At 47.3% G+C, this 25,267-nt stretch overlaps 1 protein-coding gene across 1 annotated transcript in view; it reads right to left on the reverse strand.

Moving 5' to 3' along the window:
• Window positions 1–1,144: 1,144 nt before the first annotated feature.
• The window catches only part of atp1b2a (ATPase Na+/K+ transporting subunit beta 2a), a 63,685-nt gene continuing 39,562 nt past the window's right edge, over window positions 1,145–25,267 (reverse strand). Inside the window, 4 exon segments of the mRNA XM_064932850.1 lie at window positions 1,145–3,589; window positions 4,149–4,244; window positions 11,510–11,569; window positions 11,675–11,800. Coding sequence (XP_064788922.1) covers window positions 3,419–3,589; window positions 4,149–4,244; window positions 11,510–11,569; window positions 11,675–11,800 — 453 coding nt within the window. The 3' untranslated portion in view covers window positions 1,145–3,418.

Genomic DNA, 25,267 nt, shown 5'->3' on the forward strand with positions numbered 1-25,267 from the left:
CCCTGCCCACCCCTCCCTCCTCTCTTCATATGTCCTAACCCTGCCCCCCCTCCCTCCTCTCTTCATATGTCCTAACCCTGCCCCCCCCTCCTCATGTCCTAACCCTGCGCCCCCTCCCTCCTCTCTTCATATGTCCTAACCCTGCCCCCCCTCCCTCCTCTCTTCATATGTCCTAACCCTTCCCCCCCCTCCTCTCTTCATATGTCCTAACCCTGCCCCCCCCTCCTCATGTCCTAACCCTGCGCCCCCTCCCTCCTCTCTTCATATGTCCTAACCCTGCCCCCCCCCTCCCTCCTCTCTTCATATGTCCTAACCCTTCCCCCCCCCCTCTCTTCATATGTCCTAACCCTGCCCCCCCTCCCCCTCCTCTCTTCATATGTCCTAACCCTGCCCCCCCCTCCCTCCTCTCTTCATATGTACTAACCCTGCCCCCCCTCCCTCCTCTCTTCATATGTCCTAACCCTGCCCCCCCCCTCCTCCTCTCTTCATATGTCCTAACCCTGCCCCCCCCCCCCTCTCATGTCCTAACCCTGCGCCCCCCTCCCTCCTCTCTTCATATGTCCTAACCCTGCCCCCCCCTCCCTCCTCTCTTCATATGTCCTAACCCTTCCCCCCCCCTCCTCTCTTCATATGTCCTAACCCCCCCCCCTCCCTCCTCTCTTCATATGTCCTAACCCTGCCCCCCCCCCTCCTCTCTTCATATGTCCTAACCCTGCCCCCCCTCCCTCCATCCATCTTTCTCTCTGTACAGCATCAGTATCATTCATATGTTCTTATATAAGGTCTCTTCTCTTTTGTCAGCTACGGTCACTCTGTTTATATAACCTGCTGTGTGTTTATACACACAATTACAGACATGATACCTAGCCTCCAGCCTAACCTTGACTTCCTTAGTACACACATGACCATCTATCGTCTCTAAATGTATCCATCTATCTCAATCACACAGATACTGTCTATATCTGAGTCTGGTCTGGTATAAATGTGTCATATCTGATCCTGATAACTCTTATCTAGCTAGGTTTTACTTCTGGTGTAGTAAGGTGCATCCTGGGTAATGTGAGAGGAGACATATACATCTTAAATGAGCCACACTCTCTCTTTCATCCCTCTCTCCTTTCTCTCAAAGCACTCGAGACAAACGTTTTAAACACAAAATCTTTTTATTTCTTGTTTTTACAGCAATATTCTTCAGAAGGCTCCACATGGAATATCTGAGGCAGTAATACAGATGATGTCATTATTAACCACATCTAGTTTGTATCTGCTGAACGTTGCACAGAAAAGGAACTGAGAACAAATGAAAAGAAAACAAATTCTTACTAAGATGGAGGGATGGAGACAGGCTGGGCTCTGATTGGTCAGACAGACCAGGAAGTGGCATCACTGTTTAAAGGGAAAGGATTGGTTTAGAGATTAAAGGGGCATGACCAACCGCAAGACGAAAGGCTCACATGTGGCACAACAGTGTGAGTGGCGGGTGTGTGGTGAAGTTTGGGCGAGACTCCGGCCTGATGCTGTGGTTGCCGTGGTAACTGTACACAATGTTGTGTTCTAAACACGCCACTAAGCTGATGACACACACAAACACAGCACAAATAAACGAGTGGAGAAACAGAATAAAAAAGAAAGACATTAAAAGCAGAAATCCCCTTGATATGATATCGACCCAGTATCACCCCAATATCGACCCAGTATCACCCCAATATCGACCCAGTATCACCCCAATATCGACCCAATATCACCCCAATATCGACCCAATATCGACCCAATATCACCCCAATATCACCCCAGTATTACCCCAATATCGACCCAGTATCACCCCAGTATCAACCCAGTATCACCCCAATATCGACCCAGTATTGCCCCAATATCACCCCAGTATCGACCCAATATCGCCCCAGTATCGACCCAGTATCACCCCAATATCACCCGTTCCACCCCAATATCAACCCAGTATCACAATATCGACCCAGTATCACCTCAATATTGCCCCAATATTGCCCCAATATCGCCCCAATATCGACCCAGTATCACCCCAATATCGACCCAATATCGCCCCAGTATCGACCCAGTATCACCCCAATATCGACCCAGTATCACCCCAATATCGACCCAGTATGACCTCAATATCGACCCAGTGTTGCCCCAATATCACCCCAGTATTACCCCGATATTGCCCCAATATCATCTCAATATATCGTCCACTTCCCGTAAAGTATTCAAACGCACCACAGGTATTCAAACTGACCTAGCAACTAGTGACCTAGCGATATGGCTTACAGCTAGGTACCCAGGACCTATATGATCTAGGGGCTAACAGCTAGCTAACCAGGACCTAGCAGTATGGCTAACAGCTAGCTGGCTAACCAGGATCTAGCGACCTAGCGGTTAACAGCTAGCTGGCCAACCAGGACACCAGGACCAAGCGGCTAACAGAGCAGCTCTACCACAACAAACTGAACAGAAAATAAAACACACTAACTGACATTACTAAAAGTCTGTCTGTTAGCCAGCTGCCTCTAACTCTACTCTAACCATTACTCCGTCTTAACCTCTAACCTTTACCCTTCACTCTGTTTACCTGACACTACTTAACTCTTTAAATGAATCTTACAGCGTTGGGAAATTCATAGGTATCATATCATCATGCCATCTTTTATTTTAAATCTCAAATCCTCTATGTGTCTAAAGCATCCACAAGAAAATATCTATTTACACTCAGTCACCCACTCTGATAAATGTCATATATATTGTTGAAGAAAGATTCTCTGATTAAATGGACTGAAAACAACAACAAAAATATCCTGGACTTGGGCTCGTGTGTGTGTGTGTGTGTGTGTGTGTGTGTGTGTGTGTGTGTGTGTGTGTGTGTGTGTGTGTGTGTGTGTGTGTGTGTGTGTGTGTGTGTGTAGTAGAAGGCTTTCATTTCCGATAAAGGAGACATCCATTTCAAAAGTATAAATTAAATTAAAGACCAAATTCATCAACACACAAAAAATAAAAATTGTTTGATAAGTTACTAAGAACCCTAAGAGGAGGAGGAAGAGAAAAGCATAATTATTCGGTGGAGAGTGGGAAAATGAGGAAGAGCAGAGGGCAGGGGGAGGGGCGTTGATGAGGATTACAGAAAAACAGATTAGAGAGGGGGATGAGCAGACTGATGGAGAGATAGAGGGAGAGAGACAGAAAGAGAGAGGGATGAGTAGAATGATAGAGAGAGAGAAAGACAGAGGGAGAGATACAGAGAAAAAGAGAGGGAGAGAGAAAAAAAGAGCGAGACAGAGAGAATAAGAGAGGGAGAGAGAAAAAGAGAGAGAGACAGAGAGAATAAGAGAGGGAGAGAGACAGATGAAGAAGGAGACACATTGGACCTCCTTTCCTCCTAGTAGTGTGTGTGTGTGTAGTGTTTAGTGGTCTAGTTCTTAGGTGAGGTGATTCTGAGTTTGAAAGAGACGCGTCCAGCGAACTTGTCTCTCTCTCCACCGGTCTTCAGTGTGTTGGAGTTGATCTTACACTCAACATTCACATCTGTATTCAGAGAGATGTTGAGGAACTTCACTGCTACCAGGGGCTGGGAGTAGTTCAGCTACATCCATACAGAGAGAGAAACACACAAAGAGAGAAACACAGAGAGAGAGAGAGAAACACAAAGAGAAACACACAGAGAGAAACATAGAGAGAGAGCAACACACAGAGAGAAACACACAGAGAGAAACACAGAGAGAGAAACACAGAGAAACAGAGAGAAACACAGAAAGAGAAACACACAGAGAGAAACACAGAGAGAAACACACGGAGAGAGATAAACACAGAGAGAGAAAAAGTTAAAGAAGATATTCAGCTTAGTAAAGGGCAGTTGCGTCAAAAGGCACATGCCCTCTCAGATTTTATAATATATATAAATATATTTAAATAAATATAATATATTTGTATATATATTTACAACTCTTAAATAATCAATGTACATCATTAATTTAAATGATAATTGAACCGATAAAGAGGTATATTTAGAAAACTAGACATTTTGGACATAGAATGATGATGAGTACAGCTCTAGATCTAGAAAAGTCTGTCCATCCTCGTGTACTTCATGGCTCTGACTGAATGGGGACACCACTGGTGAAGGGCTGTGTGACTCTGTGTACCTGGGCCTTCTTGCCATAGTAGGGGAAGTACATGAGGTTAAAGGTTCCGTTGGGAGGGTAGTAGGCCAACTCTCCGATCGCATCACTGTCCTCTTTCTGTAGACACACACAGAGTCATGAGGTTAAAGGTTCCGTCTCCGATCGCATCACTGTCCTCTTTCTGTAGACACACACAGTCAGCTTTCTATTGATAATTCTATTGGTTGAACTCGTATCTATTACATTTTAGCAGAGCGACTTACAGGAGCAATTAAGGTCAAGTGCCTTGCTCAAGGGCACATTGACAGATGTTAGGCTTAACCGCTAGGCTACCGCCCTATCCATCTATATATATCTATATATCTATATCGCTATCTCTATATCTAACTATATCTATCTATATCTCTATATCTATCTATATCTCTATATCTATCTATATATCTATCTATATCTCTATATATATATATATATATATATCGCTATCTCTATATCTATCTATATATCTATAAAATATATATCTATATCTATCTATATATCCATCTATATCTATCTATATCTATCTGCTGGGCCTTCAGAAAGTATTCATACCCTTGACTCATTTTGTTGTGTTACAGCCTAATTTCAAAATGGATTACATTGATTTGTTTCTCACCCATCTGCACACAATATCCCATAATGACAAAATGAAAACATGTTTTTACACATTTTTACAAATGTACAAATTAAATACAGAAATATCTAAGTTACATACAGTACCAGTCAAAAATTTGGACACACCTACTCATTCAAGGGTTTTCCTTTATATATACTATATATACTATCCTTTATATATACTAAGACATCAAAACTATGAAATAACACATATGGAATCATGTAGTAACCAAACGAAGTGTCAAACAAATTAAAATATATTTTATATTTGAGATTCTTCACAGTAGCCACCCTTTGCCTTGATGACAGCTTTGCACACTCTTGGCATTCTCTCAACCAGCTTCATGAGGTAGTCACCTGGAATGTGTTTCAAATAACAGGTGTGCCTTGTTAAAAGTTAATTTGTGGAATTTCTTTCCTTAATGTGTTTGAGCCAATCAGTTGTGTTGTGACATGGTAGGGGTTGGATACAGAAGATAGCCCTAATTTACTCCCTCCACCTACCCAAGGACATCAGAGTACAAAAATCGGTTATCCACCTAACTGAGGAACTACATTTAACCTTGCGTAATACCCTAGATGCAGTCGCAGAAAACCAAAAACATTTGTCATGAGAAACTAGCTCCCTGGTATAAAGAAAATACCTGAGCTCTGAAGCTTCCAGAACATTGGAACGGAAATGGTGCCACACCAAACTGGAAGTCTTTCACTGCTGCTCGATCATCCTATTTTTTTATTAATTTTTTAATTTCACCTTTATTTAACCAGGTAGGCAAGTTGAGAACACGTTCTCATTTACAACTGCGACCTGGCCAAGATAAAGCAAAGAGGAGAATAAGAACAATCCAACATTTATTTTTGATACTGTCGCAAAGCTAACTAAGCGTCAGTATAGAGACAAAGTAGAATGTGGCAGGGTCTACAGTCAATCACGGATTACAAAAAGAAAACCAGCCCCGTCATGGACCAGGATGTCTTGCTCCCAGGCAGACTAAATAACTTTTTGCCCGCTTTGAGGACAATACAGTGCCACTGACACGGCCCGCAACTAAAACATGCAGACTCTCCTTCACTGCAGCCGACGTGAGGAAAACATTTAACAACCTACGCAAGGCTGCAGGCCCAGACGGCATCCCCAGCCGCGCCCTCAGAGCATGCGCAGACCAGCTGGCTGGTGTGTTTACGGACATATTCAATCAATCCCTATCCCAGTCTGTTGTTCCCACATGCTTCAAGAGGGCCATCATTGTTCCTGTTCCCAAGAAAGCTGAGGTAACTGAGCTAAACGACTACCGCCCCGTAGCACTCACTTCCATCATCATGAAGTGCTTTGAGAGACGAGTCAAGGACCATATCACCTCCACCCTACCTGACACCCTAGACCCACTCCAATTTGCTTACCGCCCAAATAGGTCCACAGACGATGCAATCTCAACCACACTGCACACTGCCCTAACCCATCTGGACAAGAGGAATACCTATGTGAGAATGCTGTTCATCGACTACAGCTCGGCATTTAACACCATAGTGCCCTCCAAGCTCGTCATCAAGCTCGAGACCCTGGGTCTCGACCCCGCCTTGTGCAACTGGGTACTGGACTTCCTGACGGGCCAACCCTGGTGGTGAGGGTAGACAACAACATCTCCACCCCGCTGATCCTCAACACTGGGGCCCCACAAGGGTGCGTTCTGAGCCCTGTCCTGTACTCCCTGTTCACCCACGACTGCGCGGCCACGCACGCCTCCAACTCAATCATCAAGTTTGCGGACGACACAACAGTGGTAGGCTTGATTACCAACAATGACGAGACGGCCTACAGGGAGGAGGTGAGGGCCCTCGGAGTGTGGTGTCAGGAAAATAACCTCACACTCAATGTCAACAAAACTAAGGAGATGATTGTGGACTTCAGGAAACAGCAGAGGGAACACCCCCCTATCCACTGTAGAAACTATTACACTCGACGGAACGACTTGATTAGTGTAGTGTCAACAACGTAGCCACTGCCAGCTAGCCTACTCCAGCAGTACTGTATCATTTCAATCATTTTAGTCAATAAGATTCTTGCTACGTAAGCTTAACGTTCTGAACATTCGATAAGTGTAGTCCACTTGTCATTCCAATCTCCTTTGCATTAGCGTAGCCTCTTCTGTAGCCTGTTAACTATGTGTCTATCTATCCCTGTTCTCTCCTCTCTGCACAGACCATACAAACGCTCCACACCGCGTGGCCGCGGCCACCCTAGTCTGGTGGTCCCAGCGCGCACGACCCACGTGGAGTTCCAGGTCTCCGGTAGCCTCTGGAACTGCCGATCTGCGGCCAACAAGGCAGAGCTCATCTCAGCCTATGCCTCCCTCCAGTCCCTCGACTTCTTGGCACTGACGGAAACATGGATCACCACAGACAACACTGCTACTCCTACTGCTCTCTCTTCGTCCGCCCATGTGTTCTCGCACACCCCGAGAGCTTCTGGTCAGCGGGGTGGTGGCACCGGGATCCTCATCTCTCCCAAGTGGTCATTCTCTCTTTCTCCCCTTACCCATCTGTCTATCGCCTCCTTTGAATTCCATGCTGTCACAGTTACCAGCCCTTTCAAGCTTAACATCCTTATCATTTATCGCCCTCCAGGTTCCCTCGGAGAGTTCATCAATGAGCTTGATGCCTTGATAAGCTCCTTTCCTGAGGACGGCTCACCTCTCACAGTCCTGGGCGACTTTAACCTCTCCACGTCTACCTTTGACTCATTCCTCTCTGCCTCCTTCTTTCCACTCCTCTCCTCTTTTGACCTCACCCTCTCACCTTCCCCCTACTCACAAGGCAGGCAATACGCCGACCTCATCTTTACTAGATGCTGTTCTTCCACTAACCTCATTGCAGCTCCTCCAAGTCTCCGACCACTACCTTGTATCCTTTTCCCTCTCGCTCTCATCCAACACTTCCCACACTGCCCCTACTCGGATGGTATCGCGCCGTCCCAACCTTCGCTCTCTCTCCCCCGCTACTCTCTCCTCTTCCATCCTATCATCTCTTCCTCTGCTCATACCTTCTCCAACCTATCTCCTGATTCTGCCTCCTCAACCCTCCTCTCTTCCCTTTCAGCATCCTTTGACTCTCTATGTCCCCTATCCTCCAGGCCGGCTCGGTCCTCCCCTCCCGCTCCGTGGCTCGACGACTCACTGCGAGCTCACAGAACAGTGCTCCGGGCAGCCGAGCGGAAATGGAGGAAAACTCGCCTCCCTGCGGACCTGGCATCCTTTCACTCCCTCCTCTCTACATTTTCCTCCTCTGTCTCTGCTGCTAAAGCCACTTTCTTCCACTCTAAATTCCAAGCATCTGCCTCTAACCCTAGGAAGCTCTTTGCCACCTTCTCCTCCCTCCTGAATCCTCCTCCCCCTCCCCCCTCCTCCCTCTCTGCAGATGACTTCGTCAACCATTTTGAAAAGAAGGTCGACGACATCCGATCCTCGTTTGCTAAGTCAAACGACACCGCTGGTTCTGCTCACACTGCCCTACCCTGTGCTCTGACCTCTTTCTCCCCTCTCTCTCCAGATGAAATCTCGCTTCTTGTGACGGCCGGCCGCCCAACAACCTGCCCGCTTGACCCTATCCCCTCCTCTCTTCTCCAGACCATTTCCGGAGACCTTCTCCCTTACCTCACCTCGCTCATCAACTCATCCCTGACCGCTGGCTACGTCCCTTCCGTCTTCAAGAGAGCGAGAGTTGCACCCTTCTGAAAAAACCTACACTCGATCCCTCCGATGTCAACAACTACAGACCAGTATCCCTTCTTTCTTTTCTCTCCAAAACTCTTGAACGTGCCGTCCTTGGTCAGCTCTCCCGCTATCTCTCTCAGAATGACCTTCTTGATCCAAATCAGTCAGGTTTCAAGACTAGTCATTCAACTGAGACTGCTCTTCTCTGTATCACGGAGGCGCTCCGCACTGCTAAAGCTAACTCTCTCTCCTCTGCTCTCATCCTTCTAGACCTATCGGCTGCCTTCGACACTGTGAACCATCAGATCCTCCTCTCCACCCTCTCCGAGTTGGGCATCTCCGGCGCGGCCCACGCTTGGATTGCGTCCTACCTGACAGGTCGCTCCTACCAGGTGGCGTGGCGAGAATCTGTCTCCTCGCCACGCGCTCTCACCACTGGTGTCCCCCAGGGCTCTGTTCTAGGCCCTCTCCTATTCTCGCTATACACCAAGTCACTTGGCTCTGTCATAACCTCACATGGTCTCTCCTATCATTGCTATGCAGACGACACACAATTAATCTTCTCCTTTCCCCCTTCTGATGACCAGGTGGCGACCGCATCTCTGCATGTCTGGCAGACATATCAGTGTGGATGACGGATCACCACCTCAAGCTGAACCTCGGCAAGACGGAGCTGCTCTTCCTCCCGGGGAAGGACTGCCCGTTCCATGATCTTGCCATCACGGTTGACAACTCCATTGTTTCCTCCTCCCAGAGCGCTAAGAACCTTGGCGTGATCCTGGACAACACCCTGTCGTTCTCAACTAACATCAAGGCGGTGGCCCGTTCCTGTAGGTTCATGCTCTACAACATCCGCAGAGTACGCCCCTGCCTCACACAGGAAGCGGCGCAGGTCCTAATCCAGGCACTTGTCATCTCCCGTCTGGATTACTGCAACTCGCTGTTGGCTGGGCTCCCTGCCTGTGCCATCAAACCCCTACAACTCATCCAGAACGCCGCAGCCCGTCTGGTGTTCAACCTTCCCAAGTTCTCTCACGTCACCCCGCTCCTCCGCTCTCTCCACTGGCTTCCAGTTGAAGCTCGCATCCGCTACAAGACCATGGTGCTTGCCTACGGAGCTGTGAGGGGAACGGCACCGCAGTACCTCCAGGCTCTGATCAGGCCCTACACCCAAACAAGGGCACTGCGTTCATCCACCTCTGGCCTGCTCGCCTCCCTACCACTGAGGAAGTACAGTTCCCGCTCAGCCCAGTCAAAACTGTTCGCTGCTCTGGCCCCCCAATGGTGGAACAAACTCCCTCACGACGCCAGGACAGCGGAGTCAATCACCACCTTCCGGAGACACCTGAAACCCCACCTCTTCAAGGAATACCTAGGATAGGATAAGTAATCCTTCTCACCCCCCCCCCCCTTAATGATTTAGATGCACTATTGTAAAGTGGCTGTTCCACTGGATGTCAGAAGGTGAATTCACCAATTTGTAAGTCGCTCTGGATAAGAGCGTCTGCTAAATGACTTAAATGTAAATGTAAATTATGGAACAGTAGTGGAGAGGGTAGTAAGTTTTAAGTTCCTCGGCATACACATCACAGACAAACTGAATTGGTCCACTCACACAGACAGCATCGTGAAGAAGACGCAGCAGCGCCTCTTCAACCTCAGGAGGCTGAAGAAATTCGGCTTGTCACCAAAAGCACTCACAAACTTCTACAGATGCACAATCGAGAGCATCCTGTCGGGCTGTATCACCGCCTGGTACGGCAACTGCTCCGCCCACAACCGTAAGGCTCTCCAGATGGTAGTGAGGTCTGCACAACGCATCACCGGGGGCAAACTACCTGCCCTCCAGGACACCTACACCACCCGATGTCACAGGAAGGCCATAAAGATCATCAAGGACAACAACCACCCGAGCCACTGCCTGTTCACCCCGCTATCATCCAGAAGGCGAGGTCAGTACAGGCGCATCAAAGCTGGGACCGAGAGACTGAAAAACAGCTTCTATCTCAAGGCCATCAGACTGTTAAACAGCCACCACTAACATTGAGTGGCTGCTGCCAACACACTGACACTGACTCAACTCCAGCCACTTTAATAATGGGAATTGATGGGAATTGATGTAAATATATCACTAGCCACTTTAAACAATGCTACCTTATATAATGTTACTTACCCTACATTATTCATCTCATATGCATACGTATATACTGTACTCTATCATCTACTGCATCCTTATGTAATACATGTATCACTAGCCACTTTAACTATGCCACTTTGTTTACATACTCATCTCATATGTATATACTGTACTCGATACCATCTACTGTATCTTGCCTATGCTGCTCTGCACCATCACTCATTCATATATCTTTATGTACATATTCTTTATCCCCTTACACTTGTCTCTATAAGGTAGTAGTTTTGGAATTGTTAGTTAGATTACTTGTTGGTTATTACTGCATTGTCGGAACTAGAAGCACAAGCATTTCGCTACACTCGCATTAGCATCTGCTAACCATGTGTATGTGACAAAATAAATTTGATTTGATTTGATAAAAAGCAGGATGGCTTTCACTTCAGCAGTGATATATTCATGAACTTCTTTGAGGAAAAGATCATGATCATTAGAAAGCAAATTACGGACTCTTCTTTAAATCTGCGTATTCCTCCAAAGCTCAGTTGTCCTGAGTCTGCACAACGCTGCCAGGACCTAGGATCAACTACTGATAATACATTTGCTAAGGCCTGTAAATACTTTCTGAAGTTGTCTATCTATCATTTTCCAGGTCAGTCTTACCCATTCATCTTGCCCCACTTTATATCTCTGATAATGGAGGGATGAAAGACAAAAACACACAGAGAGAGAGAGAGAGAGAGATGGAGAGAGACGGAATGATGACATTAAAAGGTAAAGATGAGTGAAACACATGATGAAGAGAGTTCCGACAATACATAAGGGTGACATAGCAGTGACAGTAGGGTGACATAGCAGTGACAGTAGGTTGACATAGCCAGCCTGACCTTGGCTCCACAGGTGACATAGGGAGATTGGCCGTCCTTCCCTGGAAGCATCCCGATCACCTGAGGACAGAGGTTGGAGGTCAAGGTTTACCAGGGGGTTAGCAGGTGAGTGTGTATGTGTGATGGTGTGTGTGTGTGTGTGTGGGGGGGTGTGTGTGTGTTTACCCGGTTCAGTTTGATGAGAACACAGGGTTGTCCCTTCTGGTAACCGTAGGTCCGGTCTGTGATCCCAGAACACTCCTCTAGAGTGGAACGGTTAAACTGACACGAACGCTTAGGGTTGTTCCTCACCTAGGATTGAACATCATATTATTCTATACAATATATGTTATATTCGGGTGGTTAGAGTTAGGGTGGTTAGGGTGGTTAGAGTTAGAGTGGTTAGGGTGGTTATGGTTAGAGTGGTTAGGGTGGTTAGAGTTAGAGTGGTTACGGTGGTAAGAGGGGTTAGGGTGGTTAGAGTTAGAGTGGTTAGGGTGGTTAGAGTTAGAGGGGTTAGAGTGGTTAGAGTTAGAGTGGTTAGGGGGGTTAGAGTGGTTAGGGTGGTTAGAGTTAGAGTGGTTAGGGGGGTTAGAGTTAGGGTGGTTAGAGTGGTTAGGGTGGTTAGAGGGGTTAGGGTGGTTAGGGGGGTTAGAGGGGTTAGAGTGGTTAGGGGGGTTAGAGTTAGAGTGGTTAGGGTGGTTAGAGTTAGGGTGGTTAGGGTGGTTAGAGTCAGAGGGGTTAGGGTGGTTAGAGTGGTAAGAGTTAGAGTGGTTAGGGTGGTTAGAGTTAGGGTGGTTAGGGTGGTTAGAGTCAGAGGGGTTAGGGTGGTTAGAGTGGTAAGAGTTAGGGTGGTTATGGTGGTTAGAGTTAGGGTGGTTAGAGTTAGGGTGGTTAGAGTTAGGTTGGTTAGGGTGGTTAGAGTTAGAGTGGTTAGGGTGGTTAGAGTTAGGGTGGTTAGGATGGTTAGAGTTAGAGTGGTTAGAGTTAGGTTGGTTAGGGTGGTTAGAGTTAGGTTGGTTAGGGTGGTTAGAGTTAGAGTGGTTAGGGTGGTTAGAGTTAGGGTGGTTAGAGTTAGAGTGGTTAGGGTGGTTAGAGTTAGAGTGGTTAGGGTGGTTAGAGTTAGGGTGGTTAGAGTTAGAGTGTTTAGGGTGGTTAGAGAGAGTGATGAGGGGTTAGAGTGGTTAGATTTAGGGTGGTTAGGATGGTTAGAGTTAGAGTGGTTAGGGTGGTTTGAGTTAGAGTGGTTAGGGTGGTTAGAGGGGTTAGGGTGGTTAGAGTTAGGGTGGTTAGGGTGGTTGGAGTTAAGAGTGGTTAGGGTGGTTAGAGTTAGGGTGGTTAGTGGTTAGGGTGGTTAGAGGGGTTAGGGTGGTTAGGGAGGTTAGAGTTAGAATGGTTAGGGTGGTTAGAGTGGTTAGGAGAGTTAAAGTGGTTAGGGGGGTTAGAGTTAGGGTGGTTAGGGTGGTTAGAGTTAGAGTGTTTAGGGTGGTTAGAGTTAGAGTGGTTAGGGTGGTTAGAGTTAGGGTGGTTAGGGGGGTTAGAGTTAGGGTGGTTAGTGGTTAGGGTGGTTAGAGGGGTTAGGGTGGTTAGAGTTAGAGTGGTTAGGGGGGTTAGAGTTAGAGTGGTTAGGGTGGTTAGAGTTAGGGTGGTTAGGGTGGTTAGAGTTAGAGTGTTTAGGGTGGTTAGAGTTAGAGTGGTTAGGGTGGTTAGAGTTAGAGTGGTTAGGGTGGTTCGAGTTATAGTGGTTAGGGGGGTTAGAGTTATAGTGGTTAGGGTGGTTAGAGTTAGAGTGATTAGGGTGGTTAGAGTTAGAGTGGTTAGGGGGGTTAGAGTTAGGGTGGTTAGAGTTAGAGTGTTTAGGGTGGTTAGAGTGGTTAGGGTGGTTAGAGGGGTTAGGGTGGTTAGGGTGGTTAGAGTTAGAATGGTTAGGGGGGTTAGAGTGGTTAGGAGAGTTAAAGTGGTTAGGGTGGTTAGGGGGGTTAGAGTTAGAGTGGTTAGGGTGGTTTGGGTGGTTAGAGTTAGGATGGTTAGGGTGGTTAGAGTTAGAGTGGTTAGGGTGGTTAGAGTTAGGGTGGTTAGAGTGGTTAGAGTGGTTAGGGTGGTTAGAGTTAGAGGGGTTAGGGTGGTTAGAGTTATAGTGGTTAGAGTGGTTAGGGTGGTTAGAGTTAGAGTGTTTAGGGTGGTTAGAGAGAGTGATTAGGGTGGTTAGATTTAGGGTGGTTAGGATGGTTAGAGTTAGAGTGGTTAGGGTGGTTAGAGTTATAGTGTTTAGGGTGGTTAGAGTTAGAGTGTTTAGGGTGGTTAGAGTTAGGATGGTTAGGGTGGTTAGAGTGGTTAGGGTGGCTAGAGTGGTTAGAGTTATAGTGGTTAGAGTGGTTAGAGTGGTTAGGGTGGTTAGAGTTAGGGTGGTTGGAGGGGTTAGGGTGGTTAGTGGTTAGAGTTAGAGTGGTTTTGTGGTTAGAGTTAGAGTGGTTAGGGTGGTTAGAGTTAGAGTGTTTTGGGTGGTTAGAGTTAGGGTGGTTAGAGGGGTTAGGGTGGTTAGAGTGGTTAGAGTTATAGTGGTTAGAGTGGTTAGGGTGGTTAGAGGGGTTAGGGTGGTTAGAGTGGTTAGAGTGGTTTGGGTGGTTAGAGTTAGAGTGGTTAGGGTGGTTAGAGTTAGGGTGGTTAGAGTTAGAGTGGTTAGAGTGGTTAGGGTGGTTAGAGGGGTTAGGGTGGTTAGGGTGGTTAGAGTTAGAATGGTTAGGGGTTAGAGTGGTTAGGGGGGTTAGAGTTAGAGTGGTTAGAGTGGTTAGGGTTGTTAGAGGGGTTAGGGTGGTTAGAGTTAGGGTGGTTAGAGGTAGAGTGGTTAGGGTGGTAAGAATTAGAGTGGTTAGGGTGGTTAGAGTTAGGGTGGTTAGAGGGGTTAGGGTGGTTAGAGTTAAAGTGTTTAGGGTGGTTAGAGTGATTAGGGGGGTTAGAGGGGTTAGGGTGGTTAGAGTGGTTAGAGTTAGAGTGGTTAGGGTGGTTAGAGTGGAAAGGGGGTTAGAGTGGTTAGGGTGGTTAGAGTGGTAAGAGTTAGAGTGGTTAGGGTGGTTAGAGTTAGGGTGTTTAGAGTTAGAGTGGTTAGGGTGGTTAGAGTTATAGTGTTTAGGGTGGTTAGAGTTAGGGTGGTTAGAGTTAGAGGGGTTAGGGTGGTTAGGGGGGTTAGAGTTAGAGTGTTTAGGGTGGTTAGAGTGATTAGGGTGGTTAGAGTTAGGGTGGTTAGAGTTAGAGTGTTTTGGGTGGTTAGAGTTAGGTTGGTTAGAGTGGTTAGAGTTATAGTGGTTAGAGTGGTTAGAGTTAGAGTGGCTAGAGTGGTTAGGGTGGTTAGAGTTAGGGTGGTTAGGATGGTTAGAGTTAGAGTGGTTAGGGTGGTTAGAGTTAGAGTGGTTAGGTGGTTAGAGTTAGAGTGGCTAGAGTGGTTAGGTGGTTAGAGTTAGGTGGTTAGGATGGTTAGAGTTAGAGTGGTTAGGGTGGTTAGATTTAGAGTGGTTAGGGTGGTTAGAGTTAGAGTGGTTAGGGGGGTTAGAGTTAGAGTGTTTAGGGTGGTTAGAGAGAGTGATTAGGGTGGTTAGAGGGGTTAGAGTGGTTAGATATAGGGTGGTTAGGATGGTTCGAGTTAGAGTGGTTAGGGTGGTTAGAGTTATAGTGTTTAGGGTGGTTAGAGTTAGAGGGGTTAGGGTGGTTAGAGTTAGGATGGTTAGGGTGGTTAGAGTTAGAGTGGTTACGGTGGCTAGAGTGGTTAGAGTTATAGTGGTTAGAGTGGTTAGAGTGGTTAGGGTGGTTAGAGTTAGGGTGGTTGGAGGGGTTAGAGTGGTTAGAGTTAGAGTGGTTTTGTGGTTAGAGTTAGAGTGGTTAGAGTTAGGGTGGTTAGAGTTAGAGTGTTTTGGGTGGTTAGAGTTAGGGTGGTTAGAGGGGTTAGGGTGGTTAGAGTGGTTAGAGTTATAGTGGTTAGAGTGGTTAGAGTGGTTAGGGTGGTTAGAGGGGTTAGGGTGGTTAGAGTGGTTAGAGTGGTTAGAGTGGTTTGGGTGGTTAGGGTGGTTAGAGTTAGAGTGGTTAGAGTGGTTAGGGTGGTTAGAGTTAGGGTGGTTAGAGTTAGAGTGGTTAGAGTGGTTAGGGTGGTTAGAGTGGTTAGGGTGGTTAGAGGGGTTAGGGTGGTTAGGGTGGTTAGAGTTAGAATGGTTAGGGGGGTTAGAGTTAGGGTGGTTAGGGTGGTTAGAGTTAGGGTGGTAAGAATTAGAGTGGTTAGGGTGGTTAGAGTTAGGGTGGTTAGAGGGGTTAGGGTGGTTAGAGTTAAAGTGTTTAGGGTGGTTAGAGTGATTAGGGGGGTTAGAGGGGTTAGGGTGGTTAGAGTGGTTAGAGTGGTTAGGGTGGTTAGAGTGGTTAGAGTGGTTAGGGTGGTTAGAGTGGTTAGGGTGGTTAGAGGCGTTAGGGTGGTTAGAGTTAGGGTGGTTAGAGTGGTTAGGGTGGTTAGAATTAGGGTGGTTAGAGTTAGAGTGGTTAGGGTGGTTAGATTTAGAGTAGTTAGGGTGGTTAGGGTGGTTAGAGTTAGAGAGGTTAGAGTGTTTAGGGTGGTTAGAGTTAGGTGGTTAGTGGTTAGGGTGGTTAGAGGGGTTAGGGTGGTTAGGGAGGTTAGAGTTAGAATGGTTAGGGGGGTTAGAGTGGTTAGGAGAGTTAAAGTGGTTAGGGTGGTTAGGGGGGTTAGAGTTAGAGTGGTTAGGGTGGTTAGAGTTAGGGTGGTTAGGATGGTTAGAGTAAGAGTGGTTAGGGTGGTTAGAGTTAGGGTGGTTAGAGGGGTTAGGGTGGTTAGAGTTATGGTGGTTAGAGTTAGAGTGGTTAGAGTGGTTAGGGTGGTTAGAGTTAGGGTGGTTAGGATGGTTAGAGTTAGAGTGGTTAGGGTGGTTAGAGTTAGAGTGGTTAGGGTGGTTCGAGTTAGAGTGGTTAGGGTGGTTAGAGTTAGAGTGGTTAGGGTGGTTAGAGTGGTAAGAGTTAGAGTGGTTAGGGTGGTTAGAGTTAGGGTGGTTAGGGTGGTTAGAGGGGTTAGGGTGGTTAGGGTGGTTAGAGTTAGAATGGTTAGGGGGGTTAGAGTGGTTAGGAGAGTTAAAGTGGTTAGGGTGGTTAGGGGGGTTAGAGTTAGAGTGGTTAGGGTGGTTAGAGTTAGGGTGGTTAGGATGGTTAGAGTAAGAGTGGTTAGGGTGGTTAGAGTTAGGGTGGTTAGAGGGGTTAGGGTGGTTAGAGTGGTTAGGGTGGTTAGAGGGGTTAGGGTGGTTAGAGTTAGGGTGGTTAGAGTTAGAGTGGTTAGAGTGGTTAGGGTGGTTAGAGTTAGGGTGGTTAGGATGGTTAGAGTTAGAGTGGTTAGGGTGGTTAGAGTTAGGGTGGTTAGTGGTTAGGGTGGTTAGAGGGGTTAGGGTGGTTAGGGTGGTTAGAGTTAGAATGGTTAGGGGGGTTAGAGTGGTTAGGAGAGTTAAAGTGGTTAGGGTGGTTAGGGGGGTTAGAGTTAGAGTGGTTAGAGTGGTTAGGGTGGTGAGAGTTAGGGTGGTTAGGATGGTTAGAGTTAGAGTGGTTAGGGTGGTTAGAGTTAGAGTGGTTAGGGTGGTTCGAGTTAGAGTGGTAAGGGTGGTTCGAGTTAGAGTGGTTAGGGTGGTTAGAGTTATAGTGTTTAGGGTGGTTAGAGTGAGAGTGGTTAGGGTGGTTAGAGGGGTTAGGGTGGTTAGAGTTAGGGTGGTTAGAGGGGTTAGAGTGGTTAGAGTTAGAGTGGTTAAAGTTAGAGTGGTTAGGATGGTTAGATTGGTTCGTGTTAGGGTGGTGAGGGTGGTTAGGGTGGTTAGGGTGAGGGTGGTTAGAATGAGGGTGGTTAGAATGAGGGTGGTTAGAGTTCGCGTGGTTAGAGTGGTTAGTATTAGGGTGGTTAGAGTGGTTAGTGTCAGGGTGATTAGGGTGGTAAGTGTTAGGGTGGTTAGAGTTAGGGTGGTTAGAGTTAGAGTGGTTAGTGTTAGGGTGGTTAGAGTGGTTAGAGTGGTTAAATGTAAATGTAATGTAAATGTTAGAGTTAGTGTGGTTAGAGTGGTTAGAGTTAGGGTGGTTAGGGTGAGGGTGGTTAGAGTGGTTAGTGAGGGTGGCTAGAGTAGTTAGAGTTAGGGTGGTTAGGGTGAGGGTGGTTAGAGTGGTTAGTGAGGGTGGTTAGAGTGGTTAGTGTTAGGGTGAGGGTGGTAAGAGTGGTTAGGGTGAGGGTGGTTCGAGTTAGAGTGGTTCGGGTGGTTAGAGTGAGGGTGGTTAGAGTGAGTGTGGTTAGGGTGGGGGTGGTTAAAGTGGTTAGGGTCATTTGAGTTAGAGTGGTTAGAGTTAGAGTGGTTAGCGTAGTTAGTGTTAGGGTGGTTAGGGTGAGGGTGGTTCGAGTTAGAGTGGTTAGGGTGAGGGTGGTTAGAGTGAGGGTGGTTAGAGTGAGGGTGGTTAGAGTGGTTAGGGTCATTCGAGTTAGAGTGGTTAGAATGGTTAGAGTTAGAGTGGTTAGGTTGGTTAGGGTGGTTAGAGTTAGAGTGGTTAGGGTGGTTAGAGTGAGGGTGGTTAGAGTGAGGGTGGTTAGAGTGGTTAGGGTCATTCGAGTTAGTGTGGTTAGGGTGGTTAGAGTTAGAGTGGTTAGGGTGGTTAGAGTGGTTAGGGTGGTTAGAGTTAGAGTGGTTAGGGTGGTTAGAGTTAGGGTGATTAGGATGGTTCGGGTGGTTAGAGTTGGGGTGGTTAGGGTAGTTAGAGTGGTTAGTGTTAGAGTGGTTAGGGTGAGGGTGGTTAGATTGAGGGTGTTTATAGTGAGGGTGTTTAGAGTGAGGGTGATTAGAGGGGCTAGGGTGGTTAGAGTTAGAGTGAGGGTGGTTAGAGATAGAGTGGTTAGAGATAAAGTGGTTAGAGTGGTTAGGGTGGTTAGAGTTAGTGTGGTTAGAGTGGTTAGGGTGGTTAGAGTTAGTGTGGTTAGGGTGGTTAGAGTTAGTGTGGTTAGGGTGGTTAGAGTTAGTGTGGTTAGTGTGGTTAGAGTTAGGGTGGTTAGGTTGGTTAGAGTTGTTCGAGTTAGGGTGGTTAGAGTGGTTAGTGTTAGGGTAGTTAGTATGGTTAGAGTTGTTCGAGTTAGGGTGGTTAGAGTGGTTAGTGTTAGGGTAGTTAGTATGGTTAGAGTGGTTAGTGTTAGGGTAGTTAGTATGGTTAGAGTGGTTAGAGTTAGGGTGGTTAGTGTTAGGGTGGTTAGAGATAAAGTGGTTAGAGTGGTTAGGGTGGTTAGAGTTAGTGTGGTTAGAGTGGTTAGGGTGGTTAGATTTAGAGTAGTTAGGGTGGTTAGAGTTAGAGTGGTTAGGGTGGTTAGTGGTTAGGGTGGTTAGAGTTAGAGTGGTTAGGGTGGTTAGAGTTAGGGTGGTTAGGGTGGTTAGAGTTAGGGTGGTTAGGGTGGTTAGAGTTAGAGTGTTTAGTGTGGTTAGGGTGGTTAGAGTTAGAGTGGTTAGGGTGGTTAGAGTTAGAGTGGTTAGGGTGGTTAGAGTTAGAGTATTTAGGGTGGTTAGAGTTAGGGTGGTTAGAGTTAGAGGGGTTAGAGGGGTTAGGGTGGTTAGGGGGGTTAGGGTGGTTAGAGTGGTTAGAGTTAGAGTGGTTAGGGTGGTTAGAGTGGAAAGGGGGTTAGAGTGGTTAGGGTGGTTAGAGTGGTAAGAGTTAGAGTGGTTAGGGTGGTTAGAGTTATAGTGTTTAGGGTGGTTAGAGTTAGGGTGGTTAGAGTTAGAGGGGTTAGGGTGGTTAGGGGGGTTAGAGTTAGAGTGTTTAGGGTGGTTAGAGTGATTAGGGTGGTTAGAGTTAGGGTGGTTAGAGTTAGAGTGTTTTGGGTGGTTAGAGTTAGGTTGGTTAGAGTGGTTAGAGTTATAGTGGTTAGAGTGGTTAGAGTTAGAGTGGCTAGAGTGGTTAGGGTGGTTAGAGTTAGGGTGGTTAGGATGGTTAGAGTTAGAGTGGTTAGGGTGGTTAGAGTTAGAGTGGTTAGGGTGGTTAGAGTTAGAGTGGCTAGAGTGGTTAGGGTGGTTAGAGTTAGGGTGGTTAGGATGGTTAGAGTTAGAGTGGTTAGGGTGGTTAGATTTAGAGTGGTTAGGGTGGTTAGAGTTAGAGTGGTTAGGGGGGTTAGAGTTAGAGTGTTTAGGGTGGTTAGAGAGAGTGATTAGGGTGGTTAGAGGGGTTAGAGTGGTTAGATATAGGGTGGTTAGGATGGTTCGAGTTAGAGTGGTTAGGGTGGTTAGAGTTATAGTGTTTAGGGTGGTTAGAGTTAGAGGGGTTAGGGTGGTTAGAGTTAGGGTGGTTAGAGTTAGAGTGGTTACGGTGGCTAGAGTGGTTAGAGTTATAGTGGTTAGAGTGGTTAGAGTGGTTAGGGTGGTTAGAGTTAGGGTGGTTGGAGGGGTTAGAGTGGTTAGAGTTAGAGTGGTTTTGTGGTTAGAGTTAGAGTGGTTAGAGTTAGGGTGGTTAGAGTTAGAGTGTTTTGGGTGGTTAGAGTTAGGGTGGTTAGAGGGGTTAGGGTGGTTAGAGTGGTTAGAGTTATAGTGGTTAGAGTGGTTAGAGTGGTTAGGGTGGTTAGAGGGGTTAGGGTGGTTAGAGTGGTTAGAGTGGTTAGAGTGGTTTGGGTGGTTAGGGTGGTTAGAGTTAGAGTGGTTAGAGTGGTTAGGGTGGTTAGAGTTAGGGTGGTTAGAGTTAGAGTGGTTAGAGTGGTTAGGGTGGTTAGAGTGGTTAGGGTGGTTAGAGGGGTTAGGGTGGTTAGGGTGGTTAGAGTTAGAATGGTTAGGGGGGTTAGAGTGGTTAGGGGGGTTAGAGTTAGGGTGGTTAGGGTGGTTAGAGTTAGGGTGGTAAGAATTAGAGTGGTTAGGGTGGTTAGAGTTAGGGTGGTTAGAGGGGTTAGGGTGGTTAGAGTTAAAGTGTTTAGGGTGGTTAGAGTGATTAGGGGGGTTAGAGGGGTTAGGGTGGTTAGAGTGGTTAGAGTGGTTAGGGTGGTTAGAGTGGTTAGGGTGGTTAGAGGCGTTAGGGTGGTTAGAGTTAGGGTGGTTAGAGTGGTTAGGGTGGTTAGATTTAGGGTGGTTAGAGTTAGAGTGGTTAGGGTGGTTAGATTTAGAGTAGTTAGGGTGGTTAGGGTGGTTAGAGTTAGAGAGGTTAGAGTGTTTAGGGTGGTTAGAGTTAGGGTGGTTAGTGGTTAGGGTGGTTAGAGGGGTTAGGGTGGTTAGGGAGGTTAGAGTTAGAATGGTTAGGGGGGTTAGAGTGGTTAGGAGAGTTAAAGTGGTTAGGGTGGTTAGGGGGGTTAGAGTTAGAGTGGTTAGAGTTAGGGTGGTTAGGATGGTTAGAGTAAGAGTGGTTAGGGTGGTTAGAGTTAGGGTGGTTAGAGGGGTTAGGGTGGTTAGAGTTATGGTGGTTAGAGTTAGAGTGGTTAGAGTGGTTAGGGTGGTTAGAGTTAGGGTGGTTAGGATGGTTAGAGTTAGAGTGGTTAGGGTGGTTAGAGTTAGAGTGGTTAGGGTGGTTCGAGTTAGAGTGGTTAGGGTGGTTAGAGTTAGAGTGGTTAGGGTGGTTAGAGTGGTAAGAGTTAGAGTGGTTAGGGTGGTTAGAGTTAGGGTGGTTAGGGTGGTTAGAGGGGTTAGGGTGGTTAGGGTGGTTAGAGTTAGAATGGTTAGGGGGGTTAGAGTGGTTAGGAGAGTTAAAGTGGTTAGGGTGGTTAGGGGGTTAGAGTTAGAGTGGTTAGGGTGGTTAGAGTTAGGGTGGTTAGGATGGTTAGAGTAAGAGTGGTTAGGGTGGTTAGAGTTAGGGTGGTTAGAGGGGTTAGGGTGGTTAGAGTGGTTAGGGTGGTTAGAGGGGTTAGGGTGGTTAGAGTTAGGGTGGTTAGAGTTAGAGTGGTTAGGGTGGTTAGAGTTAGGGTGGTTAGGATGGTTAGAGTTAGAGTGGTTAGGGTGGTTAGAGTTAGGGTGGTTAGTGGTTAGGGTGGTTAGAGGGGTTAGGGTGGTTAGAGTTAGAATGGTTAGGGGGGTTAGAGTGGTTAGGAGAGTTAAAGTGGTTAGGGTGGTTAGGGGGGTTAGAGTTAGAGTGGTTAGAGTGGTTAGGGTGGTGAGAGTTAGAGTGGTTAGGATGGTTAGAGTTAGAGTGGTTAGGGTGGTTAGAGTTAGAGTGGTTAGGGTGGTTCGAGTTAGAGTGGTAAGGGTGGTTCGAGTTATAGTGTTTAGGGTGGTTAGAGTGAGAGTGGTTAGGGTGGTTAGAGGGGTTAGGGTGGTTAGAGTTAGGGTGGTTAGAGGGGTTAGAGTGGTTAGAGTTAGAGTGGTTAAAGTTAGAGTGGTTAGGATGGTTAGATTGGTTCGTGTTAGGGTGGTGAGGGTGGTTAGGGTGGTTAGGGTGAGGGTGGTTAGAATGAGGGTGGTTAGAATGAGGGTGGTTAGAGTTCGCGTGGTTAGAGTGGTTAGTATTAGGGTGGTTAGAGTGGTTAGTGTCAGGGTGATTAGGGTGGTAAGTGTTAGGGTGGTTAGAGTTAGGGTGGTTAGAGTTAGAGTGGTTAGTGTTAGGGTGGTTAGAGTGGTTAGAGTGGTTAAATGTAAATGTAATGTAAATGTTAGAGTTAGTGTGGTTAGAGTGGTTAGAGTTAGGGTGGTTAGGGTGAGGGTGGTTAGAGTGGTTAGTGAGGGTGGCTAGAGTAGTTAGAGTTAGGGTGGTTAGGGTGAGGGTGGTTAGAGTGGTTAGTGAGGGTGGTTAGAGTGGTTAGTGTTAGGGTGAGGGTGGTAAGAGTGGTTAGGGTGAGGGTGGTTCGAGTTAGAGTGGTTCGGGTGGTTAGAGTGAGGGTGGTTAGAGTGAGTGTGGTTAGGGTGGGGGTGGTTAAAGTGGTTAGGGTCATTTGAGTTAGAGTGGTTAGAGTTAGAGTGGTTAGCGTAGTTAGTGTTAGGGTGGTTAGGGTGAGGGTGGTTCGAGTTAGAGTGGTTAGGGTGAGGGTGGTTAGAGTGAGGGTGGTTAGAGTGAGGGTGGTTAGAGTGGTTAGGGTCATTCGAGTTAGAGTGGTTAGAATGGTTAGAGTTAGAGTGGTTAGGTTGGTTAGGGTGGTTAGAGTTAGAGTGGTTAGGGTGGTTAGAGTGAGGGTGGTTAGAGTGAGGGTGGTTAGAGTGGTTAGGGTCATTCGAGTTAGTGTGGTTAGGGTGGTTAGAGTTAGAGTGGTTAGGGTGGTTAGAGTGGTTAGGGTGGTTAGAGTTAGAGTGGTTAGGGTGGTTAGAGTTAGGGTGATTAGGATGGTTCGGGTGGTTAGAGTTGGGGTGGTTAGGGTAGTTAGAGTGGTTAGTGTTAGAGTGGTTAGGGTGAGGGTGGTTAGATTGAGGGTGTTTATAGTGAGGGTGTTTAGAGTGAGGGTGATTAGAGGGGCTAGGGTGGTTAGAGTTAGAGTGAGGGTGGTTAGAGATAGAGTGGTTAGAGATAAAGTGGTTAGAGTGGTTAGGGTGGTTAGGGTGGTTAGAGTTAGTGTGGTTAGGGTGGTTAGAGTTAGTGTGGTTAGGGTGGTTAGAGTTAGTGTGGTTAGGGTGGTTAGAGTTAGTGTGGTTAGTGTGGTTAGAGTTAGGGTGGTTAGGTTGGTTAGAGTTGTTCGAGTTAGGGTGGTTAGAGTGGTTAGTGTTAGGGTAGTTAGTATGGTTAGAGTTGTTCGAGTTAGGGTGGTTAGAGTGGTTAGTGTTAGGGTAGTTAGTATGGTTAGAGTGGTTAGTGTTAGGGTAGTTAGTATGGTTAGAGTGGTTAGAGTTAGGGTGGTTAGTGTTAGGGTGGTTAGAGATAAAGTGGTTAGAGTGGTTAGGGTGGTTAGAGTTAGTGTGGTTAGAGTGGTTAGGGTGGTTAGAGTTAGTGTGGTTAGGGTGGTTAGAGTTAGTGTGGTTAGGGTGGTTAGAGTTAGTGTGGTTAGTGTGGTTAGAGTTAGAGTGGTTAGGGTGGTTAGAGTTAGAGTGGTTAGGGTGGTTAGAGTTAGAGTGGTTAGGGGGGTTAGAGTGGTTAAAGTTAAAGTGTTAGGTTGGTTAGAGCTGGAGTGGTTAGAGTGGTTAGAGTTAGGGTGGTTAGTGTTTGAGTGGTTAGGGTGAGGGTGGTTAGGGTGAGGGTGATTAGAGGTTAGATTGATTAGTGGTTAGAGGGTGATTAGTGGTTAGAGGGTGATTAGTGGTTAGAGTTAGAGTGGTTTGTGTGGTTAGGGTTAGAGTGGTTAGGGTTAGAGTGGTTTGAGTGGTTAGGGTTAGAGTGGTTAGGGTGGTTAGAGCTAGAGCGTTGGACTCGTAACCAGCAGGTAGTCTAGTGGTTAGAGCGTTGGGCCAGTAACGAGCAGGTCGTCTTGTGGTTAGCGCATTGGTCCAGTAACCAGCAGGTAGTCTAGTGGTTAGAGTGTTGGGCCAGTAACCAGCAGGTAGTCTAGTGGTTAGAGTGTTGGACCAGTAACCAGCAGGTAGTCTAGTGGTTAGAGCGTTAGGCCAGAAACCAGCAGGTAGTCTAGTGGTTAGAGCGTTGGGCCAGTAACCAGCAGGTAGCCTAGTGTTTAGAGCGTTGGACCAGTAACCAGCAGATGGCCTAGTGGTTAGAGCATTGGGCCAGTAGCCAGCAGGTAGCCTAGTGGTTAGAGCGTTGGGCCAGTTACCAGCAGGTAGTCTAGTGGTTAGAGCGTTGGGCCAGTAACCAGCAGGTAGTCTAGTGGTTAGAGCGTTAGGCCAGTAACCAGCAGGTAGCCTAGTGGTTAGAGCGTTGGGCCAGTAACCAGCAGGTAGCCTAGTGTTTAGAGCGTTGGACCAGTAACCAGCAGATGGCCTAGTGGTTAGAGCATTGGGCCAGTAGCCAGCAGGTAGCCTAGTGGTTAGAGCGTTGGGCCAGTTACCAGCAGGTAGTCTAGTGGTTAGAGCGTTGGGCCAGTAACCAGCAGGTAGTCTAGTGGTTAGAGCGTTGGGCCAGTAACCAGCAGGTAGCCTAGTGGTTAGAGCGTTGAGCCAGTAACCAGCAGGTAGCCTAGTGGTTAGAGCGTTGAGCCAGTAACCAGCAGGTCGTCTAGTGGTTAGAGCGTTGGGCCAGTAACCAGCAGGTAGTCTAGTGGTTAGAGCGTTGGGCCAGTAACCAGCAGGTAGCCTAATGGTTAGAGCGTTGGGCCAGTAACCAGCAGGTAGCCTAATGGTTAGAGCGTTGGGCCAGTAACAAGCAGGTAGTCTAGTGGTTAGAGTGTTGGACCAGTAACCAGCAGGTAGTCTAGTGGTTAGAGCGTTGGCTCAGTAACAAGCAGGTAGTCTAGTGGTTAGAGTGTTGGAGCAGTAACCAGCAGTTAGCCTAATGGTTAGAGCGTTGGGCCAGTAACCAGCAGGTAGCCTAGTGTTTAGAGCGTTGGACCAGTAACCAGCAGATGTCCTAGTGTTTAGAGCGTTGGACCAGTAACCAGCAGATGGCCTAGTGGTTAGAGCATTGGGCCAGTAGCCAGCAGGTAGCCTAGTGGTTAGAGCGTTGGGCCAGTTACCAGCAGGTAGTCTAGTGGTTAGAGCGTTGGGCCAGTAACCAGCAGGTAGTCTAGTGGTTAGAGCGTTGGGCCAGTAACCAGCAGGTAGCCTAGTGGTTAGAGCGTTGAGCCAGTAACCAGCAGGTAGCCTAGTGGTTAGAGCGTTGAGCCAGTAACCAGCAGGTCGTCTAGTGGTTAGAGCGTTGGGCCAGTAACCAGCAGGTAGTCTAGTGGTTAGAGCGTTGGGCCAGTAACCAGCAGGTAGCCTAATGGTTAGAGCGTTGGGCCAGTAACCAGCA

This window comes from Oncorhynchus masou, chromosome 23 (assembly GCF_036934945.1).
Source record: "Oncorhynchus masou masou isolate Uvic2021 chromosome 23, UVic_Omas_1.1, whole genome shotgun sequence".
Classification (NCBI taxonomy): Eukaryota; Metazoa; Chordata; class Actinopteri; order Salmoniformes; family Salmonidae; genus Oncorhynchus; species Oncorhynchus masou.